The following is a 24,079-nucleotide window of genomic DNA, read 5'->3' on the forward strand; positions in this document are numbered from 1 at the left end:
CCTCCCCTCGCTGCCCCCGGGGCCTTCTGCCGCCAGCGAACCCCGTCCCAGCAGCCCGGAGGAGCCCCAGTTTGAGGACCAGGGAACTAGCTTAGGGCAGAGGTTTGCCCTGATGCTCCTGAAGGGGGAGGCTGGCAGGGGGCTGCTCCCTGGCTGGGCACAGCTGCCCTGTGGGGTTTGGGGGGCCTCAGCTTGGCCCTGGGCCTTCCAGACGAGTTTTCTCTTTTAAAGTTCACACCCACCCGTGAGACCTTCGGGTCCTTGTCCCCTTCACGGCTAGTGGCAGCTCAGTGATGACAGGGGCTCCGTCTGCAGCCGCGCTGGGAGCAAAGGGTGGGGGCAGGTTCGAGCCCAGGCCAGCCCGGCCCCGGCCCCCACGAGCTCCAGCGGGCCTCTGCCTGGCCGGGGCCTCAGCAAGCAGGGAAGGATCTTCAGGCTCCCGCGCCCTCGGCCTCGGGGCAGCCACGATGCTCGGCCTCCTTGCAGGAGAGAATTGGCGTAGGGAAAGATGGAGTCACGGGAGGACCCGGCCAAACCACGCCGCCTTTTCCGAGGCCGGTTTCGTTGCAGGCCCTGCACCGAGTTCAAGCCCCAGAACGTTTCTGAGCACGTTCCGTGCACCGGGCAGCGGGCACCGGGCACCGGGCACGTGCTTCCTCTGTGCCGGACCGTCCTGAGTGTTTTCCGGCTACCGATCCGTTGGGTCTCCCGACGACCCTGCGAAAGGGCCGTCATCGCTGCAGCCGCTGCACAAAGAGGGAAACCGAGGCACCCAGGCCTGCTCTCTGGGCCCACGCTGCTGCCTCGGTTCCCACTCTGATCCTGGAAAGAAGGGGCGCTAGCCCATTTCGCAGAGCAGGACGCCGAGGCCAGTGGCCTGGTGGGTGCCGGCTGAACTCAGAGCCGCTTGTCCCCCGGTCTTGCTGTACCCCCTGCTTCTGTCGGGCGGAAGCTTCGGGGCAGGAGCCCGAGAAGGGCCACCAGAACCAGTCGAGGGGAGGCGGAGACAGAGACCGCCAGAGGTTTAGGCTGGCTTCCTGGAGGAGGCAGCAAAGGAAGCCAGCCGGGCAGGGCAGTGGGGGTCTGGCGCCGGGCGGAGACGCCCTCCCACGCCCGTCTCCTTACTCGGCACATTCCAGCGCGCTGTGCCTCCCACCAGCTCCGGACCAGCGGGGCTGGGATCCTCAGAGAAGAGAAGCTTTGTGCGGCTTAGTGGAGTCGTGCCTGGAGCGGCCGTGTCCGCCAGGCCACCCAGCAGGGGAGTGCCGGCCCCAGCCGGCCTCCCCAGGCCTCGGGGGCAGGCATGGAGCCCCAGTCCGGGGGCCGCAGGGCCTGGCCTCCAGTTCCCATCCAGCCCAGCTGGGGACACAGACACGGACCGGAAGGTGGCAATTCAGTGTGAGGACTGTCAGGGTGAAGGGAAGCCGTGGGGAAGGAAGAGTCCGTTCCGTCTTGGCAATCAGGGAGGGCTGCACGGAGGTGGTGGTCCTGGAGTCAGGCCTCAAAACGTGGTCCGTTCGGGAGCACGTTTGGCCCCTTCAGTACATACCGTGGGGACAGCAGCTGATGCCGCACCCTGAGGGTCAGCCTCTGGAACCCACTCCACCCGCCTCCTGCCCCCATGTGGGTCCCAGGGGAGCTCTTCCTTGAGACCCCTCCCTGTGGCCAGCCATGTCTTCACCTGTGCCTCTGCTGGAGGGGGATGGGTGGTCTCACGCGGGGTGGCCCCAGGACCTTGCTGCCTACGCCCCCCGCACTCCCTCCGGCCTCCAGCGAGGCCTTGGACGTCAGCTCCCAAGCGGAGAGAGAAGCAGGAAGTCCGGAGGGACAGCCTGGAGGGAGAGTCCCTCTCCTGGGCCATTTCTGAGGGTGTGGCTCGGTGGTCTTCGCTGCAGCCAGGACAGTCCCCTCAGCGGGCAGGCACGTGAGACCTCCCCGGAGGGGCGCAGGGTGTCCCGCAGGCTCCAGGCCCCGTGTGTATGAGGACACCCGTGACGCCCGCCCTACGGAGGATCACGCTGGGGTCCCACAGCAAAGCAGAGCAGGGCCCCAGCGCCGTGCCGCCTGACTCTGCCCACTGACCACCCCGTCACCGCCCCCCTCCCCCGGCACCCCTAGATCCCAGCGGAGAACGTGGCCAGTGGGCGAGGCCGTGCTTCCCGGCCCCTCGTGCCCTCGTGGGGCCCGGAGTCTGTGTTTTACGACATCTGCCTTCCGCAGCATTTCCGCCCCGTGGGCTGGAGGACGGCCCGCGGACGCCAGCCTGGCCGGTGCCCAGAGCCACCCCACGGCCGGCCCAGGGAACTGAGCCGTCTTTCTTCTTGCCCCCGACGGCGGGGACCTGAAGGGACCTCTGGAGGGCAGGGCTCCGCAGAGCTAGGTGTGGGCCCCCAGGGAGGGTCAGGAGCCGGCCGCCGGCTCGGAGCCTCGGTGCCGGCAGATTGGCCGTGCACAGAGGCCACGCCACCTCAGCTGGGTGGGCTTTCCTGGGGCTGCCCCCTCCCGGAGCCCTACGCAGATTGGGGGGCTTTATGGGCGGGGGAGGGGTGGGGCCCAGAAACCAGAGAAAGTAAGGAGGAGCGGCAAAGGCCCCTGTGCAGCCCCCTGGCTGCCGTGGAAGCGTCCAGACAGCCCCACGTGAGCAGCGTGGTCTGGAAAACCAGCCAGTCTCCAGTCTGGCTCCCAGAGGGTTGGGGGGGCTCCCACCAAACAGAGGCTTTGGTGACACATCCCGGGGTCTGCTTGTCTGAGACCCCGCAGCCGTTCATTCTCGCTTTCCGTCCAGTCCAGGCAGGGGGGCTGAGGGCTCGGCGCTTTGCACTTGCTGGGGGAGCCCAGAGCCGGCTTGGGGACACCTCTGTCCTCAGCCTCAGGGGCTGTCCTCCCCGAGGATGGATGCTCCTTCCCCGGGGCTGGCGGAAATGCCCAGAGCTTGACCACGTGCCTCCTTTCCACCCCGAGGATGTCAGTCAGCCTGGCCAAACCATCCTCCTAAATCAGCTTGGATGGATGGCACCTCCTCCAGGAAGCCCTCCCTGCCTGGTTCTCTCCACTTCCTCTCCTGCCTGGGGCATGTTGCTGCTCTTGGATGTGGTCTCCCTGGCTCCCCGGATCCCACCTCAGGCAGCCCGGGGTGGCAGGGACCCGCGGCCTGAATCTCTTGGAGACTCCGACTCTTTGCCCGTTGAGGTCACCCCTTCAATGGACAGATGACTGTGCTCATAGCTGCCATTCAGGGTCCTGCTTCCGTGTCCTGTGATGGGTCTGGGGACCTTTGAGGCTCCTCTGGGTGCCCAGCGCGGGCTCTGGAAACACCTGCATGGGTGGATGGATCCCCCACCTGCTTGAGGGTCACCGTGGGAATCGGACGGGACCGGGATGTGCGCTGCGGCTCCTGGGGCGGGGGTGGGGGGGTCCTGTGTGGGCCTGGGGTGTGACGAGGGACCAGGAACCAACAGGCAGCACTAACCAGCACTTTCTCCGCCCCAGGCCCCGTTTCAGCCCATCTCATCCCTGCAGCCCTGGGAGGTGGCCCTTTCACTGTCCCGTTTTATCAGTGGGGAGGCTGAACGGCGGACTCCGGGCCACGGAGCTGCTGAACGCTCTGTGCTGTCGACCTGGGGGCGGGGGGCGCCTCCTGGGGTGGCGGGGGGGGGGGGGAGGCCCGGAGCCGGGCCCTCTGCTCCTGTGTCCTCCTGCGGACGGGGGAGGACTCCCACCCCGGGGGGGGGGGGTGCATGCAGGGTCTGACACGGCCCTTTCAGGGTAAGCGCAGCGACGGCTCCCTGTGCCCACAGGACAGAAGCTGTTGGACTCGCTGGCGGAGACGTGGGACTTTTTCTTCAGTGACGTGCTCCCCACACTGCAGGCCATCTTCTACCCGGTGCAGGCGAGTGGCCCCTGCGGCTGTGGGACCCCCAGGGCCCGGGGGGGAGGGGCGCGGCCCGTGCTGGCCTCGCTGCAGGCCCCCCGGCCCGGTGATGGGCAGGTGCCTGGACCTCCCAGAGCCTGTCTCCCACCCACAGTCTGGAAAGAAGGCCGGTGCCCCCCCGTCCGGGCCCCGTAAGGCCCTGAGCAGCACGGAGTAGGCTGTGCCCAGCACACAGTCGGGGCTCGGCCAGGGACCGCGACCCTCCCCTCGCCTGAGGAAGCTGACGGGGCCCTGTCTTCAGGACGAGGGTCATCCAGGGAGGAGGACGGGGTGGAAGGGGCCTGAGGGCCGGCGGGGCCGCGGCCCCGGGTGTGGTGAGGGAGGCGGGGGTCTCCCGTGACGGCCGCCGGGCGGGGCACACCGTTCTGTGTCTGCAGGGCAAGGAGCCGTCCGTGCGCCAGCTGGCCCTGCTGCACTTCCGGAACACCATCACCCTCAGCGTGAAGCTGGAGGGGGCGCTGGCCCGCACCCACGCCCGCGTGCCCCCCGCCATCGTGCAGATGCTGCTGGTGCTGCAGGTGGGCGGGGCCCCCGGGAGGCCACCGTTCGCTCCTGTGTCGGGGGCGTCCGGGGAGGGGGCGGGGGGGGGGCAAGGCCAGGCTCCCCAGGCCCAGAGCATGTGACCTGCCAACAGGGGAGGGGGGGTTCGAGAGAAGCGGAGCCCGGGAGCGGGCACGGGCCCACGGCTGCGCCTTCACGCCCCTCCCGCCCCGCGACGGTTCCAGACGTTTCCGGGGCACGTGGCTTCTCCCCGAGAGGGCGGCTTTGGGAGGGGGCCGGCAGCTGGGGGCGAGTGGCCTGGCCGAGACAGCAGAGGATCCGGCGGGCCACCGACAGCCTTTACTGCAGACAGGGTCTTTTGCAAACCGCTGCGCCCCAAGCCCCGTGACGGGCACGGCACCCCACGGTTTGCCGGCTTACCCTCCAGGGTGACAGGACGGAGGCAGGCACTATCAACCACCCCGTTTCACAGGTGGGAAATAGGATCCTCGCTTGCCCAGAGCCAAGAGGGCCTGGCCTCACCCACGTCTGACAGGCTCCGAGGTCCTGTTCTTCCTCCTCGCCCCCCACCCCCACCGTGCACGCGGGCACCCTTGATCAGGGTCTGCGAGGTTGGTCCCGGGGTCCCGGGCAGCCCAGCCCGTGCGGATTCCAGGGCAAGGGAAGGGCGGATGAATGTCGGGGTTTGAAGGGTCCCAGCGGCAGGTGAGAGCTGGTGGTCGTCCTGGCAGCCAAGCAGGATACGGGACGGGCCCGCCGCCGGGCTTTTGAAGGGTTTAGGTTAGACCTTGGCCGGTGGAAGCAGGGTGTCTCAGCCTCTTTCTTCACCGGGGTGACACAGTGGAACCACCTGCCTGCAGGGCAGGTTCCAGGATGAGGGGGAGAAATCAGACGTAAAGCCCTCTGTGGTGCTTCTGGGAGCCCGCGGTGGCCGGGCTGGGATTTGGGGCCAAGACGGAGGTCCCACCTGGATCCCGGCACCCAGGTGGGTGGCCAGGCTGGGGGCGGTGCTGCCCCCTGGTGGCCCGTGTGCCTGACGCAGCGTCCTGGGCTTAGCACCGTTCCCCCCACTCTCCTCCTGGCCTGCGCTTTGAGCGACCTCCTCTCACACCCCCAGTGAACTCGTCCCAGATAGATCTGAAGGCACAAATGCTGGTTAGCCTGTGCTGAGGGCCTACTGTGTGCCCTTTGCTTCACCGGCAGTCAGTCCCTTCCCCCCACCCCCCACCATTGCTGGGGCCAGAGGCAGTTCCGGGGAATGTGGGGTCCCTCGTGCCCATCTAGATGGCTTATGGGGTGCCCGTGGAATCCCGCCCCCCAGACCTTTGGCGTCGGTAGTGATGGCTCCTCTCTCATTCTTGACGTTAGGAATTCGTGTCTTCCCTTTACTGGTTGGCCTGGCAGGAGGCTTAGCGACATCACGGACCTTTTCAAAGAGCCCGCTTTTGGCTTTTTCTGTCGGTTCCCTGTTTCGGTCTCATTGAGTTCTGCTCTTACTGTTTCTCATCTTCTGCTTCCTTTGCTTTTCTTTTCTGGTCTCCGCTTAGATGGCTGACTTTCGCGCTTTGTCTCTTCTAATATATATCCGTTCGAGGCTACGCTTGCCCTCAAAGCACAGCTCTCCGTGCATCCGGTAAATGTGGATCTGTTTTCATTTTCATTTGTTTCCAATCGTTTTAAGATATTTGTGAGGCTTTCTTCCTTGACCCACGTGTCATTTAGAAGTGAGGGAGTTTCTTAGTCTCCACGTATTTGGGGATTTCCCCCAGTTATCTTTCTGTTCTTGACTCCTGGTTCAGTGGTCCGAGAGCAGGTATTGTATGATTTTTTTTTTTTTAATCCTTTTAAATTAGGTGTATTTTACGGCCCAGAATGTGGTCTGGCTTGGCAGATGTTACGCGTGGGCTGGAGGAGAACACGTGTGTTCTGCCTTCGTTGGGTGAAGGACGGCGATTAGGGCCAGTCGATCGGCTGTAGTGTTGAGTTCGATGTGTCCTTCCCGAGCTCCTGCCGGGGCCGGTCTGTCCCTGCGCGAGCACGGGGTCCCCCCACCGAGGGAGCGGATTAACTCCCGCGAGTTTCGCCTCACACCATCTGACGCTCTCGTCGGGCGCAGGCACATTAGAGGTGGTTACGTCGTCCCAGAGACTTGACCGCTTCATCGTGGCATAGCGACCTTCTTGACCCCTGCTGACTTTCCTTGGTCTGAAGTCCACCCTGTCTGAAATCAGCTTCGCTGCTCCGGCTTTCCTGTGACTGGCGTCGGCGTGCAGGGCTCTTTCAGCCCCTTACTTTTAATTTGTGTGTGGGTTTCTCGGGGGCAGCATGTCGGTGGACTCTCTGGCCGTCTGCAGCTGTCTTTTGACACGCGTCCAAGTGTATCTTGTCCTGTGAGCAGCTGGCAACCCCCTAGAAGAGAGGCGTCTGCTCCCGTGGATTCAGACGTTCATTCGGCGAGCACTCACTAATGGCCTCCCATGTGCCAGCCCTCTGCCTCGGCTGCTGGGGGCACAGAGCTTGCCCACCCCCACTCCCCGCATCAGCAAGACCAAGGCTGTCCTGGGGGCGGCCGCCTTCCTCAGGTTTTGGCCCTAATGGAACCGGAGGGGGTAGAGATCCCTTCACAGCTCTGGACAAGGGGGCTCAGGGAGGAGGTGGACGGGACCTGGCCGGGCCGGCAGATGAGGGGCAGGGCTGGCTCGACCTGCTCTGCCCGTAGCGCTCTATGGGTCGAGGGCAGGGGGCCCCAGGGCATGAGCTGCCCTCGCTGGGGGAGGTCAGCTACTGTCTCCCCGAGGGCTCCCAGAGGGAGGAGACTCTATCCCAAAGGGCAGAGCTCGGAGTGCTCAGCCTGGCTTAGCCACCGGGCCCTTTTCCACGGGACGTCACATGCTTTCGGACCGCGCCGGCTGCTGTGCGCCGGGGGCAGGCTCCGGGGTGTCGAAGCAGGAGAGGGACTCGGCGGCCCCAACTCGAGAGAGAGGGCAGAGGGGGGAGGTCACTGTGTGCCCTGCGATCGGGCCAGAGACCCCGTGGGAATGGGGAGAAGGGACGGGCCGTTTGTGGTGACCTTTGAGCTGAGGCTGGCTGGGCCAGGGAGGCAAGGAACAGGCCATCTAGTGACCACCTGCCTCCCTCCCTCCCTCTCTTGCAGGGGGTGCACGAGTCCCGGGGTGTGACCAAGGACTACCTGTGTCTGGAGACGCTGATCCAGAAGGTGGTGTCGCCCTACCTGGGCACGTACGGCCTCCACTCCAGCGAGGGCCCCTTCACACACTCCTGCATGCTGGGTAGGGCTTGACTGGGCCTGGGGCGGGAAGCTGGGCGATCACTGGCCCCGTGCACCTCTGCCCAGGGTCCAGGCCTCCCAGTGAACAGACGGCCAGAACCACACCCCACTGGGCATTTGCTTTTCAGTTATGAAAGCAGGAGCCCCACTATGTGCCGGGCCCCGGACCCACTAGGGCCTGGGGTCCCTCCTTCAAGAACTGAGGGGGGCCCGGCAGGCAGACACCGTGTACGGTGATGCGTCGACCCCCCTGAGAGCCCCGCAGGGGCCTCCGTGTTCCCAGTGGGGTCACATCTGTGCTCAGTCCTGAAAGTCGAGACCGGCCGGCAGAGGCCGCGGCATGTGCAAAGGCCGGGAGCCCGAGAAACCTACCTTGTTTGCAGAATCGCAGGGGAGGGGGAAGGGGGGAGTGAGGCTGCCTGGCTTGGTGCTCCTTTAACAGAGGGCCCGCTGGTTCGTTCAGCTCTGTCAACAGAGTGGCTCCTATGTGCCGGCCCCTGTTCTTGGCCCTGAGGGATCGGCAGAGACCAAGCCCCACCCACATGGGCTCTCGCCACCAGGGAAGGCAGACCAACGACTAAACAGTCCCCAGAGGAGTCCCCAAGGTGACCCATACCCAAGTGATAAGAGGCCTGTGGGTGGAAAGCCCAGGCCAGACTGGAGGGTGACGGCTGAGCTGAAGGACCAGGAGGAGCCAGGCCTGGGAAGAGGTGCACGTAGCGCGTCCTGGACGGAGGGGACAGAGGCAGGAGGGCCACAGGGAGGAGAACTCGGACCCTGCCCCGCTAGGAAGGAGCCTCTGGCTCCCGCCCCGGAAAGGCCGCTGAGCCGCTGGCCGTGCGCAGTGCTGCCACCTAGGGTTCAGTCTGCGGAACTGCAGGGCCCCGAGTGGGAGCCTGAGCTCTGCCCACCTCTCCCTTCCCACCCCCGCTGTCCTCTCCTGCCCCCCGCCCGGGGCGCCCACCACACCACACTCGGAATAAAACCTCAGCCACGACCTCACGTGGAAAGGCCTTTTGTCATCCTGCCTCTGTCCTGGCATTTCACCACTTCCTGACCTATGGCCCACCCACGTGGGCTTGTCATCCCTCCCCCCCCCCCCCCGCCCCAAACACACACACACACACACACACACACACACCGGGACTCTTCCAGGCAGGAGCTGAGTCTGCCTGGAAAGTGCTGGCTAAGATTTTTGACTGCACAGGTGGGGAAACTGAGGCATATGTACCTTTGAACCAAGCAGTTGACTTGAGCACCCTCCCCCCCCCCCCCCCCGCTCCCTCCACCCACCCCTGCCCGGCTCCTGCCCATCCAGGGTGAGGCTGGGACTCAGGAGGGAGAGGAAGGCGTCTCATCGGGCCAGACGCAGTGTCAGAGCTGGGGTGGGAATCCGTGCACCCCTCCCTCACTTGCCAGGCCGCCCCCGCAGAGGGGTGAGGTGGGGCTGGGCCGGGGATCTGCACTCACTGGGCTTTTCCCCGTGGCCGCCCGTTCCTGCAGAGCTAAGCACACGGCAGGTGCTGGCGAAGGAATGGCCTGGAACACACAGGTGCCCCCGTTTCCCGAGTAGACGCCTCCCGCCCTGACCCCTCGTCTGCCTGTCTCTGCAGAGAAGCACCTCCAGCGTCGCTCCCGCTCAGGGGACGTCCTGGCCAAGAACCCAGTAGTGCGCTCTAAGAGCTACAACACCCCGCTGCTGAACCCCGTGGCAGAGCACGAGGCCGAGGGCGCGGCTGCTGGCGGCCCGGGCATCCGCAGGCACTCCGTCTCCGAGATGACGTCCTTCCCCGAGCCCCAGGGCTTCTCCGACACGCCTGGCCAGGGCCCCACCGCGGCCTTCAGACACTCTCCGGTCCCCCCGTCGGGGCCCTGCCCCAGCAGACTGTATCCCCCCGCCCAGCCCCCTGAGCCCTGCCCAGACCCAGCCCGCGGCTCCCCTCCCTCCTCCAGCCCGGAGAACCTGGTGGACCAGATCCTGGAGTCCGTGGACTCGGATTCCGAAGGGATCTTCATTGACTTTGGCCGGGGTCGGAGCTCTGGCACGGCTGAGCTCGAGGGGACCGGGGACCGGCAGAGCGTCGTGTGAGGGCCTCGCGTCTTCACCGACCCCGTGTGCGTGTGCCTGTGGGGTGCGTGCGTGCGAGAGGTTTTTTTTTTTACTCTGTCCCGTCCCATCCCGTCCGCCACGGGCCCTGGCCCTTCTGCCATTCCGGAGTCTTTGTTGGAAAAACCGTCACCGCCCCGGCCCCCGGCCCCACCCCATGCTGGGTCGCACGGGCCGCCGGGGGCACTGGTCAGCCACGTGTGCGCGGAACAGACACGGCCACTCTGGCCCTCCGGCGTCCCCATCCGCAGAGACTGTGAATCCTGTGGCTCAGCCAGGCCTCCGGAATGACTCCCAGAGCAACGGGGGGGGGGGGGGGGGGGGTCGGTGGCAGGCCCCCCTCCCCCTTCCCCTCACCTCAGGCCACGACGTGACCTCCTTGTGCCAGCCTGTCCCAGACCCTCCCAGCAGGGCGGCCGCGGGCAGGAAGAGGATAGAATAAAACCTGTCTGCCCCCATCCTGAGCTCGTGTCTGCGACGCCAGGCCCCAGATGTCCTCCCGCGGTCCCCACCCTCAGATCTCGCCCACCACCCGCGCTGGGACCACCCCTCCCCGCTCCCAGAGCAGGGGGGTGGGGGTGGGGGCTCCCGTTGCCTAGTTTCTGTGTCCCATCCTGACAGCGGGGCCCCTGGGGGAGGAGCTGGACAGCCTCAGGAGTGGCTGGGACCACAGCGGGTAGGGGCACACTCTTAAAGGGTCAGGGGTCGGCGTGGCCACCAGGGGGCGAAGGGAGTGCGGGGTTTCTCCTGGGGGGGGGTGTTTTTGCACCAGGTTAGAATCCAACCCCCTGGCCCCCTTCAAAGGACCCACCCCTCCCGGAGTTTTCTGCTGGAGGTGGGGTGGGGAGTGTCCCATGAGCAAACAACAAGTAGAGCGCCTGGTGAGCAGTCCTAACGGAAGGGGGACCGGGGACTCTTGGGAGTCGGGTGGCCAGGGAAGGGAGGCCAGTGCGGGGTCACGGGAGCCCCCCGCCCGCGGGCATCCGCTGGAAGATCCGTCCGCATGGACAAGTTTCTCCCACCTACCGGGAGAGACCAGCCAGGAGCCCCTGGCTCGTGCAGACGCGGGGTGGGGCGGAGGAGCCCCGAGGAGCTCAGTCTTGTCACTTGTGGTCCCAGAATGTACCTACCACCTTCACAAGGTTCACAACCACTTAGCACTCAGAAGGTGCTTTAGGAACAGGTAGGGCTCGGCCGGGGAGCTGGGCTCGGGGTTGGGAACTGGGCCGGAAGGCTGTCCCCGGTCCGAGAACCAAAGGGAAAGGCCGTGCTGCTCGGCCGATGGGGCTGAGATCCCTGCACTGCCCTCCTTGGCTCCCAGCTCCTTCATGGAGCTCGGGACAAGCTCGAGACCAGCTAATGTGGGGGTGGGGGTGGGGGTTGGGGGTGACCATTATCAGCAGGGTCCCCTCAAAGCAGAAGGGCCCAGCGAAGGGCGGAAATGGCAGGGACCTGGCTGGCTGGGCTCTGCCCTCACCGGGGTGCTGGGCCCCCTGTTCTGCCCCCACCCCCTAGCGATGACCTCCTCTGTGGGGGTCTGAGCATCCCAGGCCCCTGTGGGCTCCAGTGGCATCTGCCAGCACGTGGGCTCATGGTCAAGTGTGGGCGCTCTGTGGGCGTCCCTGAGCTCTGTGACAAATCCTGCCCCTGGGGGGTGGGAGGGAGGCCCCGTACACCAGCCAGTGGTGCCTCACCTGCAACAGAGAGGCTGAAGCCCCAGGAGGATGGGTGCTGAGCCTGAGTTCCGGCGGGATGGGTGCTGAGCCTGGGTCCCGGTGGGATGGGTGCTGAGCCTGGGTCCCGGCGGGATGGGTGCTGAGCCTGGGTCCTGAAGCAATGAAGGGCTGCTTCTGCTGGGGCTGCCCCCATAACCCCTTTAAAGGAGCCGCTCATCACATTGGCCTGGAACATGTCCACATGTTCTACCCAGCCTTTTTTTTTTAATGTTTATTTTTGAGAGAGACAGAGACAGAGGGTGAGCAGAGGAGAGGCAGAGAGAAAGGGAGACACGCAATTCGAAGCAGGCTCCAGGCTCCAAGCTGTCAGCACAGAGCCCAATGTGGGACCCGAACTCGTGAACCGCAAGACCGTGACCTGAGCCGAAGTCGGACATTTAACAGACTGAGCCACCCAGGCACCATGTGTTATACTCAGCCTTGTTCAAAAAATATTGAAGAAAACATCTTGTTATAAATTGGTGAATTACATAAGAAAAATCAGGGCCGAGCGTTACATAAATTAGGATAAATGACCAGCTATGGTAGCCCCCGCCCCAAATCCACAGAATGTGTGGGCCTTGGCCTTAGATGAAACACTGGTGTCCCCCCCCCCCGAGAACCAAACTTTCTTACGATGAAGGTCGCATCCCTGACCAGGTCTCACTTTGGCCGCCAGGGAGCTCAGGTCAAGCCCCAAGGTTGTGTCTGCCCCACTGCTCTGTTGTTCTCACACCCCAGCCCACACCCTACCTCCAGTGTCTCCCCCTGTTCCCTCCATGGGATTTGGCACTGAAATTTCAGGGGTAGAGTCAGGGGTCGTGGGACCGGAAGCTCATACAGTGTGGGAGTTTTCTTTAAAAGCAGACTGGAGAGAGATTCCAGTTGTGGAAAAACCCGTACATCTGCAACACCGTACCCCCTGGAAAAGACCTGAGTCCAAGAGAGGCCCCCAGGCGTTAGCCTCATGACTTCCTGGGAGACCTGCTCTGACGGATGAGTCCGTGATCGGTCTGCCCCTATGAGGAGGCCACCTGTCCTGTCCCAGCCACAGGTCAACGGATCTGTTGAATGAGTGAAATAATTGGGATCGGTCGGCAGCATCCCCAGGGAACCTTCTCCAATGGAATGTTTCCTATGCATCCCCAGGGCTGGGGTTTAAGAAACCTTCTTAGTGTTTTTGTCCTTGTTTGTTTGTGGTAGATTCTGATGACCTTGCCTTTCAAATATGGGATTTTAGGCCCAGCCCACACCTGCCGATGCTACATCTGCATTTCAGCCAGATCCCAGGGGGATCCGGATCCCTGTGCCCCGATCCACACCAGACACTGGAAACCCTCTCGGCCCAAGGCAGGTGCTGCCAAAGTCTGAAACGAAAAGTCCCGCTACATAGTCAAAACCAATAGCGCTTCAGGTAGAAACACGTCCAAAAAGCAGGCTGTGGACCGTCGCACGTGTCGGAAGGGGTGCCCCCTTTGTCTGGCGACCTCACCAGATGACGGGGATGGTGAAGAGGGGTGCAGGGCACAGAAGGCCACGCAGCGGGATGATCCGGGGGAACAAAAATTGCATTAAAAAATTCATCTCGGGGGGGGGGGGGTGGCGCCTGAGTGGGTCAGTCGGTTAAGGGTCCGACTTCGGCTCAGGTCGTGATGTCACAGTCTGTGAGTTCGAGCCCCTTGTGCTGACAGCTCAGAGCCTGGACCCCGCTTGGGATTCTGTGTCTCCCTCTCTCTCTGTCCCTCCCCTGCTCCCACTCTGTCTCTTGCTCTCTCAAAAATAAATAAACATTAAAAAAAATTTTTTTCATTCATCTCGGGAAACCAGAGCCAGGGTCCCACTCTGTCTCAGGGGGTCTTGAGTTGGTCCGTGTGACTCCTTCCGGCGTCCAGGGAAGCCCAGGGACACTTTTCTTAGAATAGCTTTTACAACAAAACACCTAAGATCCCAAAGGAAACCTTGTCTGTTGAAGCAGCATTTGACACATGTTTGAAACGAGTCAATGGGAACATCCACGCGTGTCCGTGACCCCGTCAGCTGCCCGATCTCACGCAGGTCCCACGCGGACTGGGAGTCTGGAGGGGCCTGGAGCAGACGTGACTGGTCGGGGCATCGACCCCCCCCAGGGTGTGAGCATGTCTGATCTCTGCTGGGGACAAACCTTGGGGGCTGCTCATGAGGCGGGGCTTCGTTGACCCGGCGGACGGGGGGGCGGGGCTAACTTCCACCCAGAGGTCAGAGGTCGCTCAGGGGGCCTGGAGTGGCGCTCCAGACCCTACAGTTCACCTCTAAGGGCAGGAGGGACTCCAGGCCTTCCTCCCCTGCGGGCTCCCCACACGCCACTCCCTCCATGTATGTGCAGGACGTATACACCCATGCACGCACACGTGCACGCCCACGTACGTGCATGCAGGCACACGTGCATACACGCGCACGCACCCGCTCTGGGCCAGCGTCTGCTCGGTCCTCCCGTCCCCGTCCCCCATCCCTGTCTCCGTCCCCGCCCTACCTGACAGGTGGCAGCGGCTCCAAGAGGTGGGTGTGAGACGGGCTGTGGTCCCTCGGCTCTGAGAATGGCGGCCCCGGAACGCTGTCCCAGCTCTGTCCCACTGCGGAGCTCTGGTGGCCGCTGGCCCGAGCATTTGGGGACGGGTCGTGGGACCCACGGCTGGGGGCCTGCACCCCCCGGGGCCTGGCTCAGGGGTTGCCCGTGTGGCACACGTCTGCGGGCTGAGCTGAACGGAAAAGGATCCTTTCGGAGGAGAGACGTCCAGGCCAGAGGGAGCCTTGGATCCTGTTCTTGGAAAAGGGAAACCGAAACCCTACGTATTCTTGGCCCCTCGTCTACCATTTCCTTCACGTCGTCCCAGACTTCAGCTCAGAACGCCACTGGCGTTTCTCCAGGGCGTCACTGTAGGCTGGGGCACACTGCAAACGCAGCGGTCACCTGTGGGGCGCGCAGGGAGCGCGCGCACACGCACACACACACGCACACGCACACGCACGCACAGCCTCCCAGCCTCACCGGCAGACGGGGACGCGCGACCCAGTGGGGTATGCCGAGCAGTCCCCTTCAGCTGCCGCCACCGCTGCTCCCGGCAGCCAGGACCCCCACGCAGGGCCCGCGCCTGGGGAGGGGGCTGCGCTCGGCTTTCATCGCCGCCCCGTCACGCGGAGGACCCGTGCTCCCAAGGACGCGGGTCCCGCAATTGCACACACTCACAACAGCCAAGACGTCCCAGAATCCACCACCCACGTGCCTGGAACCGGCCGTCCCGAGGCCGTGGGAGGCCCCCGATCTTGGGTCCCGAGGGCCGGGCCGGGCTCCCCTGGCCGCCTCTTGGCTGAGGGCGGGGAACCGAGCTGCCGCAGGAGGCCCCACCCCTGCCACAGCTGGCCACTCGTCCACTCCTCCCACTGCTGAAACTCCCCTCCTCTCCGTGGCCTCTCCGTGGCCTCTCCGTGGCCTCCCCGGGCACGATGCCCCGCCCTCCTCCAGCCCCGGGCTCCAGATCCGGAGCCCCGCGCTGGGAAGGCTCTCGGGCTTGTCCCCACCGTGGTGTCGGTGACCTTCCCCGGGTCCGAGCTATTCAGGCACACGCACACCACAGCCACTTGCGCTCGCATGCACGTGCTGGCTCACACTCGCACCCCCGCACACACGTACACACACCTGCAGGTTTGCACGCACTCGCGTGGTTCTGGGAAACCAGCCTCCCCCCCCCCCCGGGCGGGGGGGGGGGGGGTCGTGCACAGGAGGGTCACACATCCTCCGACCACCTCCCGTCGCCCCCAGAGAGCCCTCCTCCCGTTGCCACCTGAACAAAGGTGTGGAGAAACGGTCGTCCGAGGCTTCTGTCCGCATCTGCCGTCGCAGCTCCTGCGGCCACAACCAGTATCACAGGCTGCGGGGCTGAAGCCGCCCCCCGGGAGCCCCGGATTCCACTTCCTATGAAGCACCTAGAGCCATCACGCTCATAGGGGCAGAAAGTGGAAAGGTGGTCGCCAGGGGCTCAAGGAGGGGAAATGGGGTGTTGGGAGGAGAGGTGCAGCGTCGCAGGACGGAAAGAGTCCGGCCCGTTCACACCGCACAATGTGCGTGCAATGCGCACTTAGGAGGCGTTGTGAAGGGGGCGCCTGGGGGGCCGAGGCGGTTAAACGTCTGACTCTTGGCGTTGGCTCAGGTCATGATCCCCTGGTTTGTGAGTTCGAGTCCTGCGTCGGGCTCTGCGCTGACAGCCGGGAGCCTGCTTGGGATTCTCTCCCTCTCTCCCTGCCCCTCCCTCCTCCCTCTCTCTCTTTCTCTCTCTCAAAATAAATAAATAAACATTTGTTAAAAAAGAAATGGTTATGGGGGCGCCTGGGTGGCTCAGTCGGTTAAGCGGCCGACTTCGGCTCAGGTCATGATCTCGCGGTCCGTGAGTTCGAGCCCCGTGTCGGGGTCTGTGCTGACCGCTCAGAGCCTGGAGCCTGTTTCAGATTCTGTGTCTCCCTCTCTCTGGCCCTCCCCCATTCATGCTTTGTCTCTCTCTGTCTCAAAAATAAACGTTAAAAAAAAATTAAAAAAAAAAAAGAAATGGTTATGAAGGAGGAAGAAGGATGGATGGAGGTAGAGAGGAAAGGAAGGAAGGAAGGAGGTAGGGAGGGAGGAAGGAAGGAAGGGAGGGAGGGAGGAAGGAAGGAAGGAAGGAAGGAAGGAAGGAAAGGAGGAAGGAAGGAAGGAAGGGAGGAAGGAAGGAAGGAGGGAGGGAGGGAGGAAGGAAGGAAGGAAGGAAGGAAGGAAAGGAGGAAGGAAGGAGGGAGGGAGGAAGGAAGGAAGGAAAGGAGGAAGGAAGGAAGGGAGGGAGGAAGGAAGGAAGGAGGGAGGGAGGGAGGAAGGAAGGAAGGAAGGAAGGAAGGAGGGAGGTAGAGAGGAAAGGAAGGAAGGAAAGGAGGAAGGAAGGAAAGAAGGAAGGGAGGAAGGGAGGAAGGAAGGAAAGAGGGAGGGAGGAAGGAAGGAAGGAAAGGAGGAAGGAAGGAAAGAGGGAGGGAGGAGGGAGGGAGGAAGGGAGGGAGGAAGGAAGGAAGGAAAGAAGGAAGGGAGAAGGAAGGACAGAAGGAAGGAAGGAAAGAAGGAGGAGGAGGGAGAGAGGAAGGAAAGGAGGGAGGAAGGACAGAAGGAAGGAAGGAAAGAAGGAGGAGGAGGGAGGGAGGAAGGAAGAGGGAGGGAGGGAGGAAGAGGGAAGGAGGAAGGAAGGACGGAAAGAAGGAAGGAAGGAAGGAAGGAAAGGAGGAAGGAAGGAAGGAGGAGGAGGGAGGGAGGAAGGAAGAGGGAGGGAGGGAGGAAGAGGGAGAGAGGAAGGAAGGACGGAAAGAAGGAAGGAAGGAAGGAAAGGAGGAAGGAAGGAAGGAGGAGGAGGGAGGGAGGAAGGAAGAGGGAGGGAGGGAGGAAGAGGGAGGGAGGAAGGAAGGAAGGAAGGAAGGAAAGGAAAGGAGGAAGGGAGGGAAGGAGGAAGGAAGGGAGGAAGGAAGGAGGAGGACGGAGGGAGGAAGAGGGAGGAAGGAAGGAAGGAAAGGAGGAAGGGAGGGAAGGAGAAAAGAGGAAAGACCTCCTCCCCTCCCTGCAGCAGTCCCCTTGGGGAGTGTGCAATGCCCCGTGCTGGCTCCTCTGTTGAGGCACGAGTGGAGAGGAGCATCATTCTAGTGGGGACTGTGGTCCCCGTGCTCCACGAGCGTCCAGCAGTGGAGTGGGCAATAACCTTGGGGATTCAGTGGAGCACCAGCCCGGGGTGCACAGGGCACAGACTCGAGCCCCTGACCCCACGATGCTCTTCTGGGCCCTGGCTCCTGAACACACGGAAGGCCCGTCCCTCCTTGTCTCCCGTGGCTGGTGGGGGGCCACGCGAGCAGCTCTGGCCAATGCATTGCGTGCAGAAGGGATGTGGGACGCTTCGGTTGGAGCCGGACCCCTTCTCTGCCAGGTGAAGACTCTCCAGAGCTCGCCTTTCCTCTGCCTGGTGACCGGTCAGATTCCAGATGGGGTAGGTGGGGTCCTGGGGGCTGCAGACATGTAGTGTGGATGAAAAGGAGACCTACGTGTGCGCAAACCCCTGAGACTGGGGGATGTTTGTTACTGTGGTGAACCTGGCTGAGTCTGACCGACGCGCTCCTCTTTCCCGAATCCTCTACAGGAGTGGGGAGAAGGCAGAATGGGGGATATGCTGTTTTATATGTATGTGTAACGCATGCCCTCGTCGGCAGAGCCGGGACCCTGGGTTCTGAGCCTGAACGGTCACTAACTTCCTGTGTGATATCGGGCAAGTCCTCTATCCTCAGTTTCCGCATCTGTAGCGAGGACTTTTCACATACAAAATTCTGCGACTGGTGATGTTTCTTTGCTTGTCCACGCACTATGGACACACGCAGAGCATAGCTATAAGACCATAGGATCCTAGACACCAGCGTCCCTGGTTAAGTAACTCCACGCAGATGATGGTGCGTCGGGCAGACAAGTACTTAACGGGTTTTGACCTGAAAGTGATAATGGCTTCGTAATAAACGGATGGTCTTACCCCAAGAACGCTCTTCCTCGTTGACTGATGTGTTTGCTTAGAGCTCAGAACCGCTTGAACAGGCTGTAAAAAGCTATAAAAATGTAGAGTCTCATCCACATCGTGGCGAGAAGAATTTCTCGTGCTGACATTTCTCTGTTCACTGCGAGGATTTATGTCAGCCTGGCTTGGGTGGGGGGAGAGGAACATGAGCTAGGATGTGGGACCGGGCAGGGTTCTTATTTGCAAGCAAGCGAAGCAGATTCTGGCCGGTTGTGGAGAAGCAGGCCATTCAAGGATGCTGGGAGACCCCCAGCGTTGTCGGGACGTGGGAGAGCCAACATTGACGTCATGCGCCTTCCAGGAGCAGTGCCTCGACCCCCCCCCAACTCACACCTGATGAGAGAACAGCCGCTCCTGCAGTCACTGTACCGGGATGCTCCCACTGGGATGAGATGCTCCCCCTGCTCAGAGATGCTCCCGCGGCACAGAGATGCTCCCCCGGCTCAGAGATGCTCCCGCGGCACAGAGATGCTCCCCCTGCTCAGAGATGCTCCCCCTGCTCAGAGATGCTCCCGCGGCACAGAGATGCTCCCCCTGCTCAGAGATGCTCCCGCGGCACAGAGATGCTCCCGCGGCACAGAGATGCTCCCCCTGCTCAGAGATGCTCCCGCGGCACAGAGATGCTCCCCCGGCTCAGAGATGCTCCCGCGGCACAGAGATGCTCCCGTGGCACAGAGATGCTCCCCCTGCTCAGAGATGCTCCCGCGGCACAGAGATGCTCCCCCGGCTCAGAGATGCTCCCGCGGCACAGAGATGCTCCCGTGGCACAGAGATGCTCCCCCTGCTCAGAGATGCTCCCGCGGCACGGAGATGCTCCCCCGGCTCAGAGATGCTCCCGCGGCACAGAGATGCTCCCGTGGCACAGAGATGCTCCCCCTGCTCAGAGATGCTCCCGCGGCACAGAGATGCTCCCGCGGCACAGAGATGCTCCCCCGGCTCAGAGATGCTCCCGCGGCACAGAGATGCTCCCCCCGCACAGAGATGCTCCCACTGTGCCGGAAGAACCCACAGCTGCCACCAATCGTGTCCCAGGTACTTGTAGCCACTGCAGCCTCCCCCACCCCCCATGCTGAACATCCCGCAGCTGCCCTTTCCACCGCAATGTACCCCAGGGCTGCTTCCTCCCTCCAGGCCCACATCACAGTGATGGAGCCTAAGTCACTGTCTGGGCCCCGGTTGCAAAGCAGGCTCTGGGTAAACCCGTTGTCTGGCCACACTGGGCAGAGAGACCAGTGAGATCAGGAATCCCAGTGTGGCGGGGGCATGTGAAAGGTGCCGGGGTCCGGAGGCCACAAGCAGCGCCCCACCCCGACGCCCTCCCTGATGTCAATCAACTAGGGCATCAAGAGTGTGGCCTGCTCAGTTGGAAATCAAAAGGATTTCGATTGCTGGGTCCAAACGATTCCGGAAGACATTGCGGAGCACGGATGGGTTGCATTTAGCTCGCAGTGCCAACAGCCACGCGCATTTGCTCGGAAACGGAAACGGGGGGGAGGGGGGGCACCTGCGAGGAGGCCGGGGTCAGGAGGCCGGCGGGAGCCGGCCTGCGGAGAAGCCCCTCCCCTCGCTGGGCCTCAGGGTCCCGGCCCTCCAGGCTGCGGCGTGGGACGCGTTCTAGATCCCTTTAGGCTCAGCCCGGCTACCTCGCCCACGCTCAGCAGGGAAACTGCGGTTTCGCGGTTTTAATAAGGTTCAAAGCTGAGCGAGTCTTGGCTCAAGCAGCTGCAGGGAGAGTTAATTTGGGAGAAAACAAACGTGAAGCCTAAGACCTTGGACCGAAGGATCTTTATTTCCTCCTTCCTTCCAGCTCTCCAACCCCCAGTGCTTATTAATGTGGAATTGGCTCCTTGGGGGAGAGCCAACTCTGACTTCATAAACATTTGTAAGAGCAAATTTAATAAAGCCGGGAATAATGCCATTCAGATGTAATTCCTCCGTTTCACATGATTATTCTTCCTCTTCTATTGCCGGGCGTTTGAAATGCACGGAGTCATTGTTACAGCAACAAAAGGAAACGAGGGACTGGTGGCTTGCCGATTAGACGCACTTGGGGAAAAACAGAAGCGAGAACCTCACCGGGATTCGCCTGGGTTTTACGGTTCCTTTCTGTCTCTCTTTCCTTTTACTATGAATGCTGGAACACACCTGCATTGTTTCCCTGGTAATCGGTCTGTGTTATTATTGCTCGATTGTGCGAATCTTAATCTCGCTAAGCTACAGTTGTGGAATTGGTAGGAGGTTTTCACACACACACAAATACGAGGAGGGTGGCCTTTCCCCTCCAGGCCTTAATACCATGAAATTATGGGGGCAATTCTGTCCAAGGTCGCTTTTAATTTTATTAAAAGTTTATTTGTTTAAAATGTTTTTAAAGTTTATTTTTGAGAGCGAGAGCGAGAGCGCGCGCGCGCGCGCACTAGTGGGGGAGGGGCAGAGACAGACAGAATCTGAAACAGGCTCCAGGCTCAGAGCCGGTTGTGGAACTTGAACTTGGGAACCAGGAACGACGGTAAGATTATGACCTGAGCCGAAGTGGGACGCTTAACTGACTGAGCCGCCCAGGTACCCCAAGTTTATTTATTTCGAGAGAGAGAGAGAGAGAGAGAGAGAGAGAGTGAGTATGCCAGCAGGAGCAGGGGAGGGGCAGAGAGAGAGGGAGAGAGAGAGAGAGAGAGAGAATCCTAAGAAGGTCTGCACTGTCAGCACAGAGCCCATCTTGGGGCCCAAAGCCACAACCGCGAGATCATGACCCAAGAGGAAACCAAGAGTCAGACGCTTACTTAACCGACTGACCCACCCACGCGCCCCCAAAGTCACTTTTTAGGACAGAAATCCTGCAAACTGTCCCCCTTGCATGGAAGACTGATCTCGCACTGATACTAAAAAAAGACGTTTGCCTTCCAAAACAGGAAAAGAGAAACAGCACCAAGGCAATCCGATCAATTGGATCAAATTCCCCGATTTCACTGTCTTGTTTTGGGAGCCAAGTATTTGGTGTAGAAAGAGGCCCATTCCTGCTCCATCCAGAGGCTCAGACGTGGACGTGGGAGAAGTGAGTGCCACAGTCCCCTCCACCCGAGAGTCCCTCGTGAGCAGGACGGTGCTAATAAGAACCCGCAGGTGCACTGTGTCCGTTGAACGGGCCGGCCGGTGACGATCCTTACAGACTCTTTGCACAGAAAAAGGCAGCCGCTCGGGTGACAGGTGATGTAGCTGGGGCACAGGGGCACGGGAGCGCCTGGCTCTGGGCTCCCACACGGACCACGTTCAGCCACCGTGGCTGACAAGATCCAAAGGCAGAGGAGCGAGTGGTGGGTAAAGAAGAAAGGAATTTATTTCAGTGAGGTGACACCAGGTAGGCAACAGACTAACATCGCAAAGACTCTCTCTAAAGAGCTGAAAATACTTCCCGGTTTACGAAGGTCGGTGCGTCCGTGCAGGTGGGCAGTAAAGGCCGGCCATTGTCCTGGGGTCGATCACTCGGGGACTTGCTGGCATGAGGGCAGGTCCCTAATGCTTAAGGGCGTAATTTCGGTTCCCGCCACGGGTTTCTTGGCCTGCAGGGTCTTTTGCCTGAGTTAAGACATACGCCGGGGAAAAAAAACTTAATCAGAAGGTACAGACCGAGGTCAGAATGGAGGCCGTGGAAGTCCTCTTTCGACCTTAGGAGGAGACAGAGGTTGTTTCTTCATTCACGTTGAAGCTGGTGCCAACTCTGAGGCAGGCAGAGAGCAAACAGCCTCACGGCCCTGGCCTGCCATGGGACGGAAACAACCAACATTTAGTGCCGGGCACTGGTCCTGTCTACACTGATCCACATTCGCTTATTTCATGGTCATCGTTAGCAAAACTGGCAGGAAGCCTGCTGTCTCGACTTTGGGGAGGATCAGGGCTTGGTCTAACTCCTTTCCCACTCCTGGAAAGGTTATGGGTCTCAGACTCAGCCAGTCAGAGGCCTTCCCTGTTTTTGTTTGTTTGTGTGTTTGTTCGCCAGGGTTGTCAGGAAACAAACTCTACAACTTGGTTAAACTGTATAAGGGTATGTTATCAGAAGATGCTTTGGGTTGTAAGAAACAGAAAACGCAAACTAGTTTTGACCATGAGAGAATTTCTTGGTGCATCTAACTAGCAAGTCCAGAGGCGGATCGGGCTTCGGGGCAGGTTTGATCCAGGAGCTCTGCACTGTCACCAAGGACCCAGTTCCTTGCCGTCTCTGTGTAGATCTCTTTGCCTCTATCTCTTTGTGGTCAGCCCCGTGTCTCTAGTGCACCAAACTTCCTCATCTGGGCTGGGGGGGGAGAACAGGAGAAAGCAGGATTTCTCTTCCCCCAACTATCCTGCTGGACTGGCCTTCACTGCTCACCGTGGCATGAAGAAGGGCTGCGTTGACTGACTTCCAGAACCTTAACCATCGCTGTTAAGAGGGGCGGTATTATTGCGGACTGGCCTCTGCAACCAGATCACCCCCCTAGAGGTGGGGAGAGATCAGTACGCCTGACTGATTATCTTGGTTGCTGTATAATGGCTACTGGACACAGCAGAGCCCGTCACACATGAGCCCAGAGCCACCAGCAGCTGGGCCACCGTCCGTGCAAGGCGGCCTGTCCCTCCCCACTCCTCCTTTCCCCAGAAGAGAGGGAGGGGGGCACGGGAGTTGGGGCAAGGCAGGGTCTCAGGAAAGGGTCCTGTGGATGCTGTGTTGGGGCAGATCAAAGGGGCCAGGGCACAGCAGGGAGAGGCTGCTGCCCTGAGCCACGTGACAGGTGCTGGTGGCCTGAGCTATTTGGGACGGTGTGGGGGACAGAAGTGGCGGCACCATCGTAAATTTTGAAGTCGGAGCTCTCGGGGCTTGCCGGGGGAGCACGTATGGGATGTGAGAGCTGGAGGGGAGCCAAGGATGACCCCCAGGGTTTGGACAGCGCCGGTGGGGAGTGAGCTAGGAAGCCCAGGAGAGGACTTGAGCCGCCGCTCAGGTCTCCACATGCAGATGTCAGGTGGGCAGTGACAGACGGGACTCTGGTCAGGAGATATGGGTTAGGGACCATCAGGGTATGGACCACGTGGAAAGCAGGAGGCTGGATGAGATCAGAGGGAACGTAGGTGAAAAGGGGGTGAAGATTCGGCCCCCGGGGGCTGGACCTTCAGAAATCAGGGAGACGGGGCAGGGGGCAGAGGGGAGACTTTGTGGTGCAGCTGGAAAGGAAGTGCTCCCCGAATCAGAAGGCAGTGACGCTGGAGGACCAGGCATCCTCTCGCCTGGGGCCCTGGGCACCTCTGGGCGTCTCTGGGTCCCAGCCTGGGCCTTCCTGATTCTATGACCCCTGCTTCAGGGCAGGGACAGTAACTGCTCCCACGGGAGGAAAGGCAGCACTTGGCCCTGAATGACCCTTTGGGAGCCCCAAGTCTTGGTCACACTGCCTCCTCCAGGAAGTCCTCCGGGCTCCTCCGCTTGGGTCAGGGCCGTCTCTGGGATTGCCCAGCCGCTGTCTCCGTGGAGTTCTGAGCCCAGCGTGGGGTCCCCGCCGCAGTCCCCGGAAGGCAGCCCGGGCCCAGAAGACGCTTTGGGAGATTTTGTGGAACGTTTCCTCTGAGCTCCTCGTAAATCTCCCCGCCCCGCTCCTCACTGTGCACATCCCTGAAGCGGAGAAGCGGATCAGCGAGGAAAGTGCCTGCCCCAGGGTGGGTGCCCGAGGGGCTTGACCCAGGGAAGACTCGGGGGGCGCCCCGCGTGCAAGGCTACAGGGGCTTCGAGCCCGCGGCGCCGCCCCTCCCGCCCCGCCCCCGAGGCGGGGCCACCTGTCCAGCCCCCTCCCGCCCCGCCCCTCCCGGCCCCGCGGAGACCCGGCTGACCCCGCCCCCCTCCCCCGGGAGCCCGCGCCCCAGGAATGCGGCGGCGGCGGCGCGCGGCCAGGGGCGGGGCGAGGGGCGGGCCCGGCGTGGGGG

The 24,079-nt window shown here is 62.0% G+C and overlaps 1 protein-coding gene across 4 annotated transcripts in view; it reads left to right on the forward strand.

The window, feature by feature from the left end:
• The window catches only part of PRR5 (proline rich 5), a 50,522-nt gene extending 40,368 nt beyond the window's left edge, over positions 1-10,154 (forward strand). For all 4 annotated transcript variants that reach the window (XM_042993509.1, XM_042993507.1, XM_042993506.1 and 1 more), the window contains 4 exons: positions 3,798-3,889; positions 4,309-4,449; positions 7,587-7,722; positions 9,335-10,154. In XM_042993509.1, the coding sequence (XP_042849443.1) occupies positions 3,798-3,889; positions 4,309-4,449; positions 7,587-7,722; positions 9,335-9,810 (845 nt within the window). In that variant the 3' untranslated portion in view covers positions 9,811-10,154. The remainder of the gene's footprint in view (positions 1-3,797; positions 3,890-4,308; positions 4,450-7,586; positions 7,723-9,334) is intronic.
• The last annotated feature ends 13,925 nt before the right edge of the window (positions 10,155-24,079 follow it).

The sequence above is a fragment of the Panthera tigris genome, chromosome B4, assembly GCF_018350195.1.
Source record: "Panthera tigris isolate Pti1 chromosome B4, P.tigris_Pti1_mat1.1, whole genome shotgun sequence".
In the NCBI taxonomy this organism is placed as follows: Eukaryota; Metazoa; Chordata; class Mammalia; order Carnivora; family Felidae; genus Panthera; species Panthera tigris.